The 20,228-nt window shown below is 39.2% G+C and overlaps 1 protein-coding gene across 6 annotated transcripts in view; it reads right to left on the reverse strand.

Moving 5' to 3' along the window:
• Positions 1–20,228, reverse strand: part of adgrb2 (adhesion G protein-coupled receptor B2) — a 437,226-nt gene that overhangs the window by 26,456 nt on the left and 390,542 nt on the right. For 2 of the 6 annotated variants that reach the window (XM_037535324.1, XM_037535322.1), the window contains 3 exons: positions 14,049–14,141; positions 10,233–10,272; positions 4,551–5,293 (listed from right to left, as the gene is read on the reverse strand). In XM_037535324.1, the coding sequence (XP_037391221.1) occupies positions 4,551–5,293; positions 10,233–10,272; positions 14,049–14,141 (876 nt within the window). Of the gene's footprint in view, positions 1–4,550; positions 5,294–10,020; positions 10,036–10,232; positions 10,273–12,081; positions 12,298–14,048; positions 14,142–20,228 lie in introns of all 6 variants that reach the window. The other 4 variants (XM_037535319.1, XM_037535321.1, XM_037535320.1 and 1 more) reach the window with 4 other exon arrangements.

Consider the following 20,228-nt stretch of genomic DNA (forward strand, 5'->3'; position numbering starts at 1 on the left):
TACTGCTCTAACCCAACTCACAACATATAGGGATGAAGGCAAAATGTGAACTGCAATGCTGATAATATCACATAACTTGCCACGTCAAGCTGGCTAAATAAAAGTGAGCATTTATTTTCATTGAGTATTATATTTATAGTGTTATATGAGTAATATTTTTACGAAGCCATTCAAAATGACCTTATAAACAGTTCTAATTCTCAAATACGCAGTAAACGACAGCGCCACTAAAGTAAATGTCAGGCTAGTACTAAATCAGGTAAAATCTTTACACTGCACATTTTCTGTTTCCTGCAGAAACTATGTGTGAGATGCTTTTTAATTAAACGTGCTGACTCCAAAATCTTGATTTTATATATTTAGAGAGAGGAAAAGAGAAAAAAGGAAGTGAGAGAAGAGAGAGAGAGTCTTACTTTGCGTAATTAACATAACCTTAGTTTAGAAAGTGCTGTCTGAAGAAGACCCCTGCCACCAGCAGCCCTGCAGAACAAACATTGTGTGCGTGTCCATGTGAGAGTAAAGAGGTAGTGGGAAAGAGTTTTTGTGTGTCTATGCTCTAATGAAGGAAGAGCATCTCCTGGGCATCTACTTTGGCTTAGCCTCTTTCTCCTCCATCTGCCGTCCCTCTCAATGGGGCTGTAGTTTAATTATAGGCACACATTCCCACACACACACACACGCGCGCGTTACGTGTGTACACACACAACCCCTGCTCAGACAGACGGCATGTTGTGTAAGACCATGTTGACATGGATTTCAGAGATGAGGTACACCTTAAATAAACCGAGGACGTTTCTGTGGGGGAGATTTCTGACAGTTGCTAGGTGAGGGGAGTATGTGTGTTGAGTGAGGTGAAGGCAATGGTACACAGTCAGGTATCCCTGGTATTAAGGAAATAGATGATGATAGGATGATTACAACTAGATATATCACTCCCGTGACCTTCTTTTAATAATACGTCTCATTTAGAGTTGCTGATCATCACAAACTATCACAGTCTGTTAATGTGTGTGTGTGTGTTTGTACCTGTATTTTCATTTAATTACTCATGTCGAGCACCATTTTACAGTACTGTGCCGAATTTAGAGACTGACCCTGTTATTTCTTTTTCAGTCAAGCATTTTTTCAGGAGATATTCGTGAGGAGATTAGATTTGAGATAATCCACTTGCACAAGGAACAGGAACAGGAAAGTCAAATGAAAATAAGTGGAAAACAGAATTTAAATGTAAAACTGGTGGTCATTAAATAAATAATAGATGAGGAAAATGGGATTTCTGACAATACAAGATGTGTTAGGCCAGATGTTTCTGGTTTCTGTCTGTCCTTCTGTCTATCCTTTTACCTGAGTTAGTACTCTGAGAAGACAACTTAACACTATGGATCTGAAAGGATGTGCAGCTGGCAAAAATGAGTTAAAGCAGAAAGGGAATAAACAAAAAAGAACATTTGCAAATTAAACATCACTAAAGGTGTTTGGGGTTACTTGAATTGTGAGAAGCAGAAAGTGCGTCCAACTCCTAAGACTGAACTTTGTACTTTTGTGGGTTTCTTTGAAAAACCGAAACCAAGTCTTCTGAAAGGAACGGAAGCTGTAATAAAGGCTAAAAGTGAACTCTTACTAAATACTAAAAATCTTGATTATATATTTAGTTGTTGAGGCTTTTATACAATTTTCTGTTAAATAAATATTTTCTCCATTTTTTTTCTTTGAAACCAAAAAATGAATAACTTGTAGTGAAGGGCTGTTTTGACTGGATATGAAATAAATGAAGGGTAGTCTCAGAATTCTGCACAGTGCTGATTGTGTGTATCTTAGCATGGTTTCATCAAAAACTTCAAATCTATCTGCTTCATTACTGATACCTTTTGATTACAAATGATCTCTCACTGCAGGCTCATTGTCCCACAGTCGGCACTACAGTGCCAGCCCTTTGCCATCCCAGTCTCCCAGTCTGGGAGATAATTTGCAAATAATTACTATAATTAATTTAACTACAGACTATTATCCAATTAATCGACTCATCAAAGAATAAGGCCTTTTAATGTTTCGATATCAATCTTTTCCACTGTAGAGCCAAATGGTTCTTAGAACCGTACTGGACCTGTACTGGGCTGTTTGTGAGAGGAGCAGGCTAGCATTAGCTTATCTAGGAAGCTACAGATCCAAACACCACAAAATAGGTTTGGTTTTGGCATTCTTTCCCTCTGACATCGGTCATTTGACTTTGCTCTTTCAGATTTGATTCATTATCATCTAAACTTTAAAATGAAATGGATTTAAAATTTCATTTATTTTAAATTTCATTTATGTTTTCATTATTTGTGAGCAAGCTGGACTTTGGTTTAGAATTTGATTGTTTTTGTTTTTAAAATAATGCAAAATGTGGTGGCCCAACACCAACATCAACAGTCACAATCAGCCAATCAGATGAATAGGTACATTTTATGTCATCCCACTGAATAGTTCTGTGGCCCTGAACAAGGTTAGTTAACCATGTTGAGAAAACCATGCAGAGCAAAGTTTTTAAGCGCCTTGAACCGTATCTATGAGGAAATACCACTGGAAGGGTTACCCTCCATGCTCACACACACACACACACACACACACACACACACACACACACATACATATATATATATATACACCCCTTTGTTTGGACTTGTGTCTTGCGATGTCTCTGTTGTTTGTAACAACAGCTGTGTTACTCTCAGTGTGTCCAAGTTCAGGGACTGGACCGTTTCATTTTGGTTCAGCCTTCACAGGTCTAAGCAGCCTTCAAAGAACACACCTTCGTAGACCGCGTCCTTTGAAGGCTGCTTAGACCCCCAAATGAGATGGTCTGCTCTACGACAGATTTTGTCGGATCCTTCGTTGCCATGAAAAAAAAGGACACATTTTTTGGTCGCATATGAAGAGGACTTCGAAATGGGACAGCCTAGTCGCGCAGCTGTGACACAACTGGCCTTCAAACGCAGCCTCCGAAGGACGCAGCCCCTGAATTGACATACACTGTCTGTGTTTATGTTGACCCTTATCTTCCTGGTTTTTGAACATGGATATGCCTCACCTGCCTGTGTTTTGATCACTGCCTGTTGTGACTATGAGAATTGTATTACCACAAATAAAACCCCTGCAACCTGCCTCAACTCAGACATTACACTGGACACAAACTAAACAGTGAACAACTATTCATTTTTACAAGTCAACCAATTGAGTTCTTCAAAAACACTGTTCACTAGTTGACTAGTCGTCATTTACTAGGAACCCACTACCCTGCACAGTTTCAATCATTCCCTCCCTCAACACAACTGATCCAGCTCATCTGCTAATTATCAAGCCCTTCATGAACTTGATCAAGTTTATGATCAAGTTCATGGCACAGAATACATTAAACTGTCCATATATGGCAAGAAGGCCCCAAAACCAAGGACCTGAGGACCCCTGCACAAGGGGATTTGATTCTTTGGAAGCAAATGGAGAGGCTCTTGTTGACGCTGCCCCGTTTGCTTGTCTAAAGTATTTCCGGGCTTCAGCAATATGTTTAGTGTGTTTTAGCTCAGTGAATACCAATGTCAAAAGAAACCTTGTAACTCATCACTGTAAAAAGAAAACCATTTCATCAAGGAAATCTTTTCTTTTTATACTATATATCTGAAAACTGTTCAAATATTTCATGATTAATGTAAGAGTAGAAATTTAGAAAAGCAAATCTTTCATGTTATGAACTTGCACTACCATTCAAAAATACAGAATTACAATTCAATGGTTTGGAATCACTGTTTAGGTTTAGGTAACCTACTTCAGATGCTTTGTTGATATTTAATTTACTTTTAAGTTACATTTAACTCAGTATCTACTAAACTGACCATAATTCTAACTCTAAACATGGCTCTTTTCCTAACCCCAACCTTAACCTAAACCCAACCCTCACCCTGGTCCAAATCCTAACTCTAACCCTAACCTTAACCCCACCACTGTTTAGAATCAACTTCTTTTAATAGATAGTTTGTTAACAAGTTGGACATCTGTAGATAATCTATAGGGGGCTATAGTGGGCTATCCAAAAAAAGTGACCTAAGTTTGTTCCATATGCATGTTTAATATACTGCTAATATTATTTTGGTTTCCAACTATTTCTAGGAAGCTAAGAAAATTGGTGAATGGAGCTGTAGGTGATTCTAAAATAACTGAGAAATGGGTATAGCATCAAGAATATACTTATAATTAAATAAATACCCAGAATGTCTCATATTCTAAACGCATTGACGCACTGATCAAAAACTCATGACTCAAACTTATCATTCTTGTTGCTTCCCAGATACTTTTGACTGTGAATACAACAAAGGTTTATGATTTGGTGTTAAGTTTATACCATTTTACTCTACATTATTTAAGCTATTCTTTAATAAAGATTACTAATATGACAAGTCCTTGCAAACTACTGAACAGCAGTGAAAATGAACTGATGCTGATGTTTCCCATTTCAGAGATACAAGGTTTTCTTATGACAGCAAAATGAGTGGTGAACCCCTCTGATCTTTACTCACTTCTAGGGACCCGGCAGAGAGGCTGGTGTTGGTGCTGCCCAGGTTGCGGGGCAGAGTCCTGGTGCGCTCCACCGTTCCCGAGGTGAGGATGTGCCGGACGGATGGCCGACCCTGCTTCACCTGCAGCGTGTTGTGGGTGTTGGCGTGGGCGGGCAGCTGCTTGAGCGTGCCATAGGATCGGTTCAGGTTCATGCTGATGTGGTCTACGGTGGCGAAGTCCGCGGGGTAGGCCTCGCTCTCGGCTGGGTGCAGGGTCAGGGGTGAAGGGGGAGGGGGGAAGGGCGGGTCATCCACTGTGATGTTTAGGGGCTTGCCCTCGTCCTGGGGCGGAGGAGGAGGGGGTTTGAGGCTTACTGTCCGCCGTGGTAGGACCATGTAGTCCCCTTCCCCAGCCCCCCCACCACCGCCCCCTGTTTGCTCTGAAGCAGAAGGTGGCGGCCGGGCCCAGCCCAGGCCACTTTCGGTGCACAGATAGACGGGGCCGGAGCGCTGACGCTGCTGCTGTCCGCCCTGCTCCACGTTCACCTCCTTCTTCAGGGGCTGCTCACTGAGCTCGTTGAGGGGGGCCACAGGGGGCACCTGCACCAGCAGGTTAGGGGGTGGGATGTTCCCTGGTAGACTGCTGAAGTTGACCCCTTCTTGATGGGCTGCCAGCTTGGGGTCGTCCTCGTCATCCAGAGAGATCCGGGACAGGGTGCCAGTGATAGTTGCTGGGTTACAGGTGTTCACCTCCTTAAAGATGACTGAAGGGAGGAAGAGGAGAGAGAGAGAGAGAGAGAGAGAGAGAGAGAGAGAGAGAGAGAGAGAGAGAGAGAGAGAGAGAGAGAGAGACAGACAGAGAGAAGACAAGAGAGGGCAAGGAAAAAAAAGGTAGAAAATGGAGGGAGAGACAAAAAAGAAAAAGGAGAAAGAAAGAGATAGGGAAAGAGAGGAAGAGGAGAAAGAGAGAAAGGGGGAGAAGGAAGGAAGAGAGGACAAGAGCAGAGAAAAACAGAAAAAGAGAAATAAAGAGGAAAAGAGGCGAGAGAGAGAGAGGGATAAAGAGGAAAGGGATAGTGGAGAAAAGGAGAGAAATAGAAAGGATTGGAAAGACAGAAAAGAGAGAAGGAGAACAAAAAAGAAGGACAGAGAGAAAGGGGTAGGGAACAGACAGGAAGGATAAGAGGAAAAAAGAGCAAAGGGGGAGAAAGAGAGAGAAAGGGAGAATGCACACAAAGAGAGGGACAGAGAGTGCAAATGACGACGAGAGAGAGAGAGAGAGAGAGAGAGAGAGAGGGGTCACAGTAGAGAGATGGAACAGAGCATAGAAAGAAAAAGAAAGGACAGACAGTGACAGAGAAGCAGACAGACAGGTGCACCATGGATGATTGCAAAAGTCCATCAAAATAAATGGCAAACAAAATGATGTATGAAAGAACAAATGGAAGCCAGTGAGAGCATGAAGTTGTGAAGACATCAGAAGAGGATAGAGGCAGTAAAGAGTGTGTAAAGAGAGCATGAATCATGGAAAGAGAGATGAGAGGAGAGACAAAAGAGAATGAGCTCAGTTACAGCGAATGAGAATGAGCATGTCAGAGGTCAAAGGGTGCAAGAGGCAGATGGTTCGGAGGATTGGTGGTGAGTTGTTGCATGCAGATTTGGAAGAAAGGAACAGAAGTGAGATTGCAGTGCAGGACTGGAAGGAAAGCCGTACGCATGCACAAACAGTCTCTAATCTTGCAGTAAAAGGAGCTACCTGTTCTAGCCCATGCAGGCCAGAAAACAGGCTTCACTTTCAAGGAAATCCTCATTATCTGGTAGTCACTGTTCAAAGTCAAATGTCCCACAAATGTATTATTCCATAGTAAGTGTTGAAGCCCAGTTGGGTAAGCTTTACAGAATGTCACATTCAACTTAATGTGAAGTTGTCGCACCTAAATGTAGATCATATAGAACTCCAAATGTATTTGTCCACCCCCCCCCCCCCACACACACATTTATATATATATATATATATATATATATATATATATATATATATATGAACAAAACATCATTCTCCAAAATCGTAATTTTTCAGGAGAAAGATAAAAAACATTTTACTTTTAATGGAACCCGACTTTTTTTGGGTCAAGTTGGGTCATGTCTTTTGGTCCATTCTTCACGGAATTTAAAAACAATGTAAAGGGCAACAGGCATTTCCAAATAATGCCAAAAGCTGAAATTTTTCAAAAACGGAGCTATGAGTTTTTTATTCTGACAGCACACAGACTCACACACATACTACTGTAAAGGTTATCCAACCTTGTAAGAGTTGCTACAAAATAAGACACTTGTGGACAGATTATGAATAGATCAACTGTAAATATTTGCCAAATTTGAACCCTTGTTTGGTGTACTCTCCAGGGAACCTCATTACGTTCAAATGTTCACATCATTTTACACACCATTTTACACAAAACCAGCAACTTATCACAAGGCTTTAACCCCTTACATGGCCATGGCCCACCAGCGAGCCCAAAGTTTTATAACTCAGTTCTATAAAACTATCACAACTAGTTTGCATTGAAGTCCCTGCAGTCACTGAAAAATAAATATTAGTACTTAAAAAGCCTTGGATGTTAAGGGGTTAAGGCACTTGTTATGTGGCTTCTTGAATGAGTAACATCTCATTGAGTGCCACACAGGCCTGAGCATGCCAAAATACTATTAAGATGCTTCTCCAGTTTGGATGCAAGGACACTCTAAATAATGGACCAGCTGTACAACAGAATTACTATGGCTAGCACACACGTCTGACTACAGCATACAGTGGTGAGAAAGAATGTTTTAAAATGATCTGGAGGCAAGAATGGCTTGTAAAAGGTGACCTGACCATTGAAGCCACGGTAATAAATAAAAAAAACATTCTTATTTAACAAAAAGGAAGATAAACTTGGTTAACAGCACACTCCTTTTACAGCGCCATATCCTTACTGAAATAGTGGTTTGGAAAGTCAATGTGATTGATGTCTCAGGGCTAGTTGTATTAAGTATCAGGACTGTTGTCTGCAATCTAAAACAGTTAGATCAGATATGCAACACAACAATGATCCAGAATACAGGAGTAATTCAACTACAGAGATGAAAGTCTGTATTTTAGAATGGCCAAGTCATTCGGAATGGCCAATATTCACAAAAGTGTTTTCTCACAACTGTACAAGTCTACAAAAGCCTGCATACCATGGTGCACTAAAAATGATATTTGGGCGGAATGCTTAACTTTGCATACTCAAGCAATTACAGATTAATTTGGAAGCATTTTTCTAATAAATATGTAGTAAACATGTTCCTGTGCTCGGGAAGGTCAATGATTATTTCACTGGTGATTTCAGTGAGAGTTTTTTAGTGGTTTTCTTCACAGTACTGATAATTTAGCTACTTAACCTCAGCTGACTTGGTGACTGCCAATTAGCGCATACTTTCTTTTTTAAACATATTCCAAAACTGATTTTATTATGCATGAATGCTACGCTGTGGCTCTGTTCTGCGTTCTATGATTTCACCAAGACTTTTAAATCTTTTTACCTACAGCTCATAACTGTCCATATTGGTCTGCACCTATTGTCCGCAAAGACAGGCACCAAAGGCAGAATTTTGGAGATTTGTTTGTAGCACCAATGCAGCCATTGGACCTCATTTATGAAACATGAGCAGAATACTTTTATGCAAAAACAGATTTTCAAGGAAAAATTATGCATTTGTGAAAACCTTTGCAGTCTGAAAATGTTTACAACTATGAATAAAATTTACACCTGCTCCTGACCATGTGTAAAGTGTATGTACCTTCCGAATAACAGCTAAATGTTTTCGGTACATTGTAGGAAACTGACATGACAGCACGTTAATACAAACATCAACTAACGCAGGAGTCTCAAACTCCAACACCAATGTACAGTGTGTAGTATCTTTAAATATATATGTAAATATAGCCACACAGCAAAGCTTTGTTGACCACTGTTAAGGATAAATTATAAATATATGATGTGCTCTATGAAGCTGTCTTGTGGGCTGGTACTTTAAGCCCCTTGAACAAATGCTTTTAAAAGTAAAAGCAAATTTAACCCGTGGACATGAATTAAAGCACATGTCTGTTTGGTCTCTTTTTTTAAAGCTTTTCATTAGGAGCTTCACTGTATAGCCTGCAACTATATTAATCAGCTTCAATATAACAAAAATTATAATTATGTTATAGACACTATTTTATAAAGTAATATGTCTAACTTTTATAGCAACTGATTAACCCTCAGAGCCAATGGGATCATAGCGATGCACATGCAAGAATCCATTTAGTTACTAAATGCACAAATTAAATATGGACAAATATAGTTTAAATGCTGTGCACTAGAGATAATATACTGCTAGAAATAAGGTTCTGTGCAGGTACATTTTTCAAAGGAAGTATCTTCAAAGGAACAACAGTGGTTTTGACGTCCACTTGTGTACCTTAAATAATTTCCAGGTGAAAAGTACATGTTTGTATCTTATTATAACCTAATGTTTTAAAACAGAACAATAAACTAAAAAGCCTGGAGAGGAGGCGGGGTGTGTGGAGTCTTAATGGCTTATGGTACAATTACGTTCCCTGACTAAAGGTACTGAGATGAACCCTTGAGGGTACCACCCCAGTGACAAGAGGGGAACTGCCCCAGTGACAGTTTACTACCTTTATTTCTGAGAGTGTAGAAAATTAAATAAATGTATTAAAGAATGCTGTTAAGAATTAATGCAATATAATAAGATGTCCTTAAAAAAGTGACCTGGCTGCCTTAAAATTTTGAGTTAGCTGAACTTAAATAGTAGTAAGTTAACAGAGCAATAATCTTAGCTTTTGAAGTTGAATAAAATCCTTTTGTGTAGGCACAGTGAAGGCTTACTGCTTGATTTCCTTATATGGTGGTCACCTGTAATACATGGGCATGGATAATATTAACAGTATGCTAATTGCAAAGAAGTATGCAAGTGTATTTATTACCAAACACACATACTACTAGCAAATCTAGATAGAGTTTAAATTTGTGAACATGAATTTTGAGGAATGTTTTCCTTTTTACTTGTAATTTACTTGCAGTTTGCTTGTGTATTTGCAAAGGTTTCAAGGCTTCATGAATGAGGCCCAAAACAGTTATGCTGCCTAAAAAAGGAGATGAACATATGGACAGTATGAACAGTGCTATTACACCAAAATAGCAATGTACTTTTGCCTCGTCTTTGTATTCTGGCCTTAGTCAAACTGCTTGAGTATACAGCAAAAAAAGAACAAATTCAACGTTGTTGTTTCAGTGCTGTTGGAGGGCTCTACACAAAACAGCCCAGATGGACAAAAAAAACAAGGTAAGAGGGGAGTAAACAAAGAGTCATGCCAGCTTTGTATGCAGTTTGATGAAAAAAACATCATTCTAATTGCAATAAAAAAACAAAGAAAAACACTTTGACTCAGAGTGAGACTTACATGGATGTCCTCTCTCTGCAAGGGAGGGGAGACAATGATGAGTGGTGTTAGCGTTACATCACCAATACAAATCGCCCTAATCACAGTGTTAGAACCACAGAAATATGAAAGAACAGATGGAAAGTGAAAAGAAATCAACAGAGAAAGCAACTGAGAGGCAGAGATAGAAAGAAGCAACCCTAGAAAGGACAGACGCACTTAGGGATACTTACCTGTTTGACAGGCCAAGTCCACATCCTTCTCAAAGTCAGTCTGTGTGGGATAGTAGCAGAGAAGAGAACAGATCAATACAACTTAACCATGTGGCGTGTTAGCTCTTGTATGGAGTAGCTACACCAATAGGCTATTGCTATGTTATGTCTGAATATGGCAGAGGTGCTAACTGAGCAGTTATTTCTGCATAGGATGAGAGGTGAGTGGAGAGTGAAGACACACAGGACATTGGTGGGTGGAGGAGCTCAATGGAAAAGGTTGCATTTTAGCGATCGTCACGTCCTCTTTGAAAATACAAACCTGAACCAGTTTATCGCAACACCTCTGCAACACCTCCGCAGTAAAAAATAAAATAAAATAAAATAAAAAACGCCTTAGCAGCAGGGAGCATTTCAATATATTGCTTGAATGGACAAAGCAAATAGCTGCTGGAGAAAGTGTGGATCGATAGCACACACTACTCCCTTTCGGTTAAAGACCAGGGCCAAGACAAGAGTCATACACCCTACTCAAGTCATGTGAACGGGCACAGAATAGGTTGCCAGGGGGCAGTACTTTCAAAGATTCAATACTTCAGACTCACTGCCACTGATCGCTAATGCCCCTCATATATATATATATATATAAACATTCAAAATATATCTCTGCTGTTGGAAGAAAACCTTGTATCTTCTCCATTTTTCAGTTCTTGACATAATATGAAAACGCCTGTTGTTTTTAACATTGTGTGTAAATTTAATGAAGATTGGACCAAGAGAAACGACCCAAAATTACTGGGAAAACAGTCTGGTTCTATTGACTTACATTAAAAGTAAAGTAGGTTTTTTCTTCTCCTGTAAAGTTGTCATTTGGGAGATATGAGATTTTGTTACAACAGCAGTAATTTGCTGGTTTTGGTGGTGACCAGCTATGCTGGTCTATGCTAATATTTCCAGCAGGGCAGATTCCATTGTTTTCAAAGGGACTGTGGCCAAATATTCTGCCACTGCCAATGGCAACAGCATCAGGATCATATTGCAGTGGTCAGCAGAACAGTTTATCAAATTCAGTATTCCCAACCTTTGTCCATCTTGTTGAAAAAAAATCTTTACTTTTTTTAAAGGAAAAAGTTTGATGTTGTACAAAAAACATTGCGAAAGTTTCAAAATGTACCGTGTAATCAGCTGACTCAAGCTGTCTGTGTTTTTGCCTAGATTCGCCATAAGTAGTATTAAACTACTTTGTGTAAGCAAACAAGTGTGTAACACTGTAATATAAACACAGGAAATTACACACAGGTGCTACGAGAAATTAGCATTATCGCTGCAGTGGTTCAACACCCCTTCGACAAGATAAATCACTGTAAAGCTCACCTCATGGCTTACTGCTTTAATAACAACCAATCCAATAAACTCCGTCCCCACACACTACAATAATTTTACTATTTACTATTTGTAAGCTTCTGATATTTATTGAATTTAAGAAATGTGACAATTGACAATCATTCCAGTCAGTAATGCACTGTGTAACTAAAATATGAAGTCATATAACATCACACCAGTTATTGAAAATTTTAGCTTGGCATCAATTTTACAGTAAATGTTTAAAACGATGTGTACTTGTGTATGTGTGTGAGAGAGAGACAGATACAGAGAGTGTCATGCATTCACAGAATCTAATGTGCACTTGTATAATATTACAATAAATGAACTTGAAGTAAAACCTGCTGACAGCAAGCTACTTATCTAATTAGCCAGCTAATACATTCACATTATGCTGTCGATTACACTCTAGAATTCACCACACCACAGCTGCTACTACAGCACACACAGACACGGCAGCAGCTCTACTGGCATGTGACAGACGTACGGCTGCCTGCGTGTGCTCCAGGCTGGGGTAGTGGCTGTGGTTGTGGTTGAGAGGGAGGGAGTGGTTGTGGTTAGGCCCGTGGCTGTGGTTGTGGCTGTGGTTATGATTGTTGTAGGGCAGCGGAGGATGTGCATGGCAGGCTGGGTGGCATGTTTGGCTGCATGCTGGAGTGTATCTGAGAGAGCCACGCTGATCCTGAGTGTACAGGGGACATCGCTGCCCACCCAGAGAAGACAGAGAAAAAGAGAGATAAAGAGATACATGAGAAGAGAAGAGAAGAAAAGAGACAAAAGGAAAACGGAAGAGAAGAGAAGAGACAAAAGGAACATGGAAGAAAAGAGACAAAAGGAACATGGAAGAGAAGAGATGAGACAAAAGGAACATGAAAGAGAAGAGAAAAAAGGAACATGGAAGAGAAGAGACAAAAGGAACATGGAAGAAAAGAGACAAAAGGAACATGGAAGAGAAGAGATGAGACAAAAGGAACATGAAAGAGAAGAGACAAAAGCAACATGGAAGAGAAGAGAAGAGAAAAAAGGAACATGAAAGAGAAGAGAAGAGACAAAAGGAACATGAAAGAGAAGAGAGGAGACAAAAGGAACATGAAAGAGAAGAGAGGAGACAAAAGGAACATGAAAGAGAAGAGAAGAGACAAAAGGAACATGAAAGAGAAGAGAGGAGACAAAAGGAACATGAAAGAGAAGAGAAGAGACAAAAGGAACATGAAAGAGAAGAGAGGAGACAAAAGGAACATGAAAGAGAAGAGAAGAGACAAAAGGAACATGAAAGAGAAGAGAGGAGACAAAAGGAACATGAAAGAGAAGAGAAGAGACAAAAGGAACATGAAAGAGAAGAGATGAGACAAAAGGAACATGAAAGAGAAGAGAAGAGAAAAAAGGAACATGGAAGAGAAGAGACAAAAGCAACATGGAAGAGAAGAGAAGAGAAAAAAGGAACATGAAAGAGAAGAGAAGAGACAAAAGGAACATGAAAGAGAAGAGAGGAGACAAAAGGAACATGAAAGAGAAGAGAGGAGACAAAAGGAACATGAAAGAGAAGAGAGGAGACAAGGAACATGGAAGAGAAGAGAAGAGACAAAAGGAACATAGAAGGATGGAGAAAAAGGAAAAATGAACAAAGAAGAGAGGAGAGGAGAGGGAAAAGGAACAAAGAAGAGAAGAGAGAACAAGAACATGGAAGGATGGAGAAGAGAACAGAAGAACAAAGAAAAAAGGAAAAATGAACACAGAAGAGAAGAGAGGAGAAAGAAAAGGAACAGAGAAGAGACAAGAAGAGAAAGATGTACAAGACGAAAGGAGGGGAAAGCAAAAAGAACAAAGAAGAGGGGACAAGAGGCATAGAGACCAAAAGAGAGCAGTGGGAAATGAGGGAGAGGATAAAAATAAAAGGAGAGGAGAAAGGAGGAGAGGAGGAGAAGGTACAGAATTATTAGAAGGTTCAAAAGAGGTCATGAGAGAAGAAGAGAAGAAAGGAGAGACAAGAGAGAAGAACAGTGAGGGAGACAGAGGAGAGGACTGACATGGTGCTTCTTCCTCTTTAAACAAGACTGCACACCCTGTGGAGGGCTGCTGCGGTTGCCGTGGATACAACCTAGTCTCATTTTCAATCACCGGAGGGATTGGAGAGGAAAACTTATCAGCCACATTACAACCATCATTTACATAACAAATATACAATTTGACATGGTACAGATTTGACGGCTGATGGAAACAGTTAAGAAAATCAATGCAGCAAATATAATGTAGAATTTTGTTCTACTGATGTAATGACTGACTTTATATGGTCAATATGCATTTAACATTTTCACATTTAACAGCCAAAAAATGTGCACACTGTTTGCTAATACTTCCACTTTGGAGACTACAGTAGCCCATGGCATGTTGACATCTATGAGGGAGTCCTCTTGCAGGTCTATGTGAGATGAGGTGGAATGAGATGTTATTCACCATGATCTGCACCTGGCCGTTCTTGCAGGAGTCTGGAGAGTTCTCACTGTCATCTTTACAGCCACCCATTCGACAGCGCACTGCATCCTGCACCTGAAATACAGAAAGAGAGATAGATCCAGAAGTTATGTATCCAAATATTGCAATTCAGATTCAGACAACAAAGCAGTTACATCCCCCTGCATTAACAACGAACTGTGGACTGGAACTATGCTCCTCTCTTTCATCTGCTACATTTTGAAAACACTTCTTCAAACAACACTAACACTAGATGATGCATTACTATACTACATGACAGCTAAATCACCTCTTATCTATGATGTCTTTTGCATAATGTGCTATTTTTCTCCCAAAATAAAAGCAAATGAGATGCCCTCTTGTTTGAGTTATGGGATATACAGTTTTTTAGGTAACACTTTCTTTTCCAGTCCCTTCAATTCTAGGTACTAACCAGGTAAGTGCAGTGATGGCTCTGGAAAATGTTACCATGGGTAGCACAGAATTTTGTCAGGGTGCCAGAACATGTGAACGGTGTGGGGGGTGCACTGCAAGTCTGAACAGTTCTTCTGCCGATCACGGATACAAGAGAAACGTACTTGCAATGAGAAAGTGTGAATGGTGGCAGAGGGGACCTGGTGTTACAGGTGGATCTCTGAACAGTAAGTTAACCCCTTACATGGCCAGGGGCCCACAGTTGTATTACATACTTCTATAACCTAAGAATAACCAGTTTGCATTGAAGTCCCTGTAGTTACTGAATAATAAGCAATAAGCCTTAGTTTGTAATGAGCCTGGGATTTTATGGGGTGAATTTAAGGCAAATCAGTACAGAAGAGACGTGAATGTGTGAGTGGGGGAGGTTTTGTCTTCTCTTAAAGCCGCAAACCCCCGTGGAAGCCCATGACATAGCAGGAATTCTAGGGTGGCATGTGGGGTGGTCAATCAAATTTCAGAGCGGCCCTAACCATGCTGGCCACCCCTTTAAAACCACCCATGGGTAAGTGTGAGGGATAGGTAATAATTTTGGATAGCATTATTAAAAATGTTCCAAGGTGGTCCAACTATATTACACTGAAATGCCCGATGGCTTTGAGACATTAACTGAGCGTTTGTGTGGTACAAACTCTACAGTACTGTGTAATTATTCTGGGTAAAAAATACTGGGTCTATTTATGATTTAAAAAGACTGTACAGAGTCTTGTGCAATATGTATGTTGATTGTCTATAAACAAACCTGAATCTGAGATCTAAAAGAAAGCAATTATTGTAGTTTTCTTGGGTACTGAAACTGTTCCTCAAACTTAATTAATATCTAGGATGTGTTGGACTATTTAGTATCTTTTAGTTAAACTATCTTGGATCCTATAATCATGTTTCTCAAAATAATTTACTAATACTTTAAAGCTTGTATCTCACTCTTACTTGACTGATACCTACAACTTGAGTGACTGTAAAAGAAAGTGTTACCGGTTTTCAAGAAATAAATAAGACACTATATGTTCCAACGTTTATAGACACTAGCTCATCCAAAATTTCCTCTGAAATCAAAGATATTAATAGTAAGTTTGTTCCTCTTTGCTGCAGTGACAGCCTCTACACTTCTGGGAAGTCTTCACACCAGATATTGGAACACTGCTGAAAGGATTTGATTAGATTCAGCCTCAAGAGCATTACTGAGGTCAGGTACTGATGTGGGATGGTTAGTTCTGGACCACACAGCTCTATCACCCCAGAGAACACAGTTCCACTGCTCCACAGCACAGAGCTAAGTGGCTTCATACCTAGAACTTACGGAGTTTGTACAAACTCAATGTGCTAATGTGATTTCACTAATAAGAAGACATACAGTTTGTATTTCAACATTTCTTTATATGAAATATTGCAGGAGGAGAAAGAACAAAGAAACAACTTTTTTTGCCCAGAGTGATTTCGCTGGCAAAGACATTAAAAGCAGTTCTCAGCATGTCCATGACTGTACACAGAATTATGCAGACTGACAAACACAAGTCAGTACAATAGAGCAGGGTGGGTTTTTTAGGTCTTAACAAGACTTGACACACAAACAGGCGGAATACAATGTATTTCCAATTAAACTACTCTTATTTAATCACACTACAACTGAAAAACAGAAGGACAAAGCCTAAATAGTGGGGAGGGGGGTAAAATATTACACTGCCTTTCTCACCGATACATGAGCATAATTGCTTCTTGTGTACTCCAAGCAAGACACCAACCCTTTTCTATTCTCCAGGCACTATCCGCTAATTATGTCTGATCAGAATATTTTCATTATCCATTGTTTATTACACCCTGTATTCATTTTAGTCTGTCCTTGTTATAGGTCCACCAGGACATTGCAACTGAACATTCTGCTACTGGAGCTCCCAAATAAACAGAGGGAAATAAGAGGCAGACAGAAAAGCATAAACAATGCTTTCCACAGCTCTGCTGATTGCTAACATAGAGATAATAATAATCATAAGTATCTTTAAGACAGAGGCAGGCTTGGCTTACCCGAGAGAATCTATCACTTTAATCTAGTTAGTGTAGCAATGGAGGGAGGGCAAGCAGATGAGATTTCTAATAAAACTCTGATATGAGTTTATATTCCTGAGTGGCAAACAATTCACATAGTCAGTGTTTACACGTCCCTTAAGATCTTACGTAACGAGAGAACTAAGGACATGCCCCCGAGAGCTAACAAGCAGTTTTCAGTGACAATGGCATAACCCCAGTAACAGGTTGCCATTCATTTGCATGAAGATTTTGGGCCTTTTCCATAAAAATCTATTTCTGTGGTCTGTGCAGTAACAAAATGTCTTTTTTCCCTTCGGAAGCTGACTGGACACAAACACACTTAAAGGATAGTGTAGCAAAATGTCAGTGGAGGAAATAATAAGCTTCATCCTTTTTAAGCTGGCGATAGCTTATAATGGCTGCATCCAAAACCGCATAATACCATAGTAAATAGCATGTCAAAAATATTATACCGCTATAAGTACTTTTATTTATTTATTTTGCATGGTCTTATCAAAACGGGTCAGTAACAAAAAAGGTCTATAACTTACCAGAACCCATAGCAGAACAACATCAGAAACCTTGGTGCTATATAGAACCATTTAGAAAGGTTCTTTATAAAAATCGCTTGGATCATCCTAAAGAACCGGAAGCTCAAAACACATTTTAGTAGTGACTGTTCCACTAATGACAATTTTAGATGCAGAAACAGTGACAATTCTTAATTCACACTGATTTTCAGACTTTAGGATACATTTACTTTAAAACAATGGGATCTAACTACTCACCATAGGATACAGTCCCACTTCCTGCTGTAAAACGCAGGGGTATGGCTAAAATAAGACTAAAACTGTGTTTTGGTGGTGACGTGAAAGTGTAGGAAAGTGTTTTTTGATTTCTATTTTTTCTTATTTTTTTGGAAAAATAAACTCATGAAAACAAGCATTTAAAAAGTTGAGAGTTGAGGGTCTGGGGTTTGGGACAACCTCCTTCCAATAGAGTACCCTAATGGATGATCCTTTGATTGACCTTGTAAATCTGTGTAAATCCCTGTAAAACATCTGAATACTTCATTTTTTAAAATGTTTTTTTCTTACTCTGCAGCCATTTAACCATACAAAGAATCAATGATGCATTCAGATGGTTCTTTGCATGTTTATAGTTCCACATATAACCATTTTGTGAGGAATCTTTGAAGAACCATTATTTAAGAGAGTGCATAGCTTATTGGTACATGGTTTTGAATGCAGCCGCTTTTTTCATCACAATTCAAAAAATGGCATCTTCACAATTAAAAGCATCTTTTTGAGTTGACACATATTTCTCATTATGAGACTGTTGTTAAAATATCACCAGAAGATTGAATTTATTTCCAAATTTTATACTTGTTTTAAGAAATTTTATCTACCAGTTACTCTGTTGACAGACACTTTTGCTTATTTCTTGATGCAGGCAAAATGAGTGATGTTAAATTTCTAAAACAAGCAGAATTTTCAGTAACACTTTATTTGACTAGCCCACTGTAGAAGATTCATATATGCTTCTATTGCATTTAACATACATTAAGCTGATTATCTAGTACATTCACCTAACTTTCCCTAACCCTAATTTTAACCTCAACCCAAAACAAAACCTAACCCTCACAAAGGTCCTAAGCCTAAGCCCAACACTGCTGAGACTCAACTGACTTTTCACAATACAAAGCATTACTAATTTCAACATCTATAGATCATATACTGGGGGATTATCCAAATAAAGTGACAATTTTCTGGCAATTGAAGATCATTTCACCAGATAACATTACTTAAAACATCTAAAGCATGTCTTCAAATAAGCTCCATGATCTTAAATACTCTTACAACAATTTCATAATGAGAAACACTAGATATATGGACTAGATTTAAAGTGGAATTCCACATTATGGTTATAAAACTCAAGGGTTGTGATGCCTACAACTGAGACTATCCAAATTTACCAGTGAACCTAATGTATCTTGTAAGTTTTTATATGCAATGCTGATAAAGGCAAAAAGTTTCCTTTGAGTATTATTTTGCCTGCAACAGCCTGCATACACTTTAAGACCTAAATTTGATCTCCAAGCTAATATAAACCAAAGTCTGGGGCATTAGGCTGCATATTTATAACAATTTCTTATAACACCTTTATGAGATGTAGCTTTTAGAGTCAGTAAAGTCTTCAGATGGTTCCCATCCCAACCACTGTGAACAATTTCTCTAGAACAGAGCATTTCACATCAAAGCACTCTGAATGATTTTGTTGACATTATAACGATTGAATTATGTAAAACTCTACGTTTTCCCCACTAAGATGATTTGATTTGCCAAGATATCACATTTTTAGCTGTGAACAGCCTCCTTCACATAGTCTAAATACATGTAAGTAAACAGTGAATGTACGTTCATTCTCCAGCCTTCATGAAATCTGTTCTTTCACACTTAATTCAGCATGTGTCGTGATGCAGCAGTGCTATTCACTGACGGCAACATTGACAGAAATTTACAGCCTGAAAACCACATACATACACACACACGTGCCACAGATTAGTATGTGAAGGAAACACTTGCCTACACAGCCACAGGAAGGTGGTCTCATTCTCTGATTCAGCTCTAACATTTGGTATGACTGACTGCCTATTGAGTCAGAGCTCTAAGCTTGTAGGATGAACACTCAACAGCATGTTTTAAAGCGCATCTCTCTCTGTCTAACTCTCCAAACTGCACCATTTCACAACCTCTCTCTGTCATCCTCAGTGCTAATTGCCATCGCTTCCTCTCCTTTGTTGACTCTGCCACTTAACTGTGTGTAATTCACACATCAAACCGGGTGGGCTGTGTGTGAGTCTGCAGCACTTGCTAGGCTGCGCTCCATTCTCTTGTTATGCTAAAGCTATTAGGGATTACATCAAATCCTTGGGAGGGATTTTCATATATTTACTAAAATAATTCCAGGATTTATTTTATTCTAATCCCCCAGTTTTTGATATTGATTTAACATATAAGGCCTCGCAACTTAGCACTTCTATTTCCCCTCGCAACAAAATCTGTATTTTGTGATTTGCCAGATATGTGAAATTCAATTTAACACATGCGAAGGAATTGAATCCAAGGCTGGTGCATTGTGAGTAAGGCCACACTGATGGTGGCATGTGGGGAAAACCATAAAGGAAAGCTCCCACTATCTGAAGCAATGATTATTATTCACCAATCCCCATAATCCCTCTGTGGTTAAGATGAGCTACAATGTGCTTTATGGACATTTAAAACTGCTGCTGATATTCTATTACATTCAGTTTTTCTGAATGCCAAGTATTCACACATATTATCACCTAATTTGATTGCAAATGCATGTATTCACTAACAGCAGATCAGGAGTTTCATGTATGCTGAATGCTTTATTCTAAGTGCCACAGAATTGGAAAAGCTGACTTTTTGAGCATGTGTTAACTGTTAACAGTCTCAACTGGGTTGCACTGGGCTTATGAATATACTTGGTCAGCGATCGGCAACCCAAATGCTAAGAAAAGCCATTTTGTCCTTTTAACAAAAATGAAACCGCCTTGCGAGGCATAACATCTTACCATCTTGCTGTAAATATGTCTCAGTATGTGCTAATTTGCTAGTATAGGCTAAAAAATATAATTTA

This window comes from Pygocentrus nattereri, chromosome 27 (assembly GCF_015220715.1).
Source record: "Pygocentrus nattereri isolate fPygNat1 chromosome 27, fPygNat1.pri, whole genome shotgun sequence".
In the NCBI taxonomy this organism is placed as follows: Eukaryota; Metazoa; Chordata; class Actinopteri; order Characiformes; family Serrasalmidae; genus Pygocentrus; species Pygocentrus nattereri.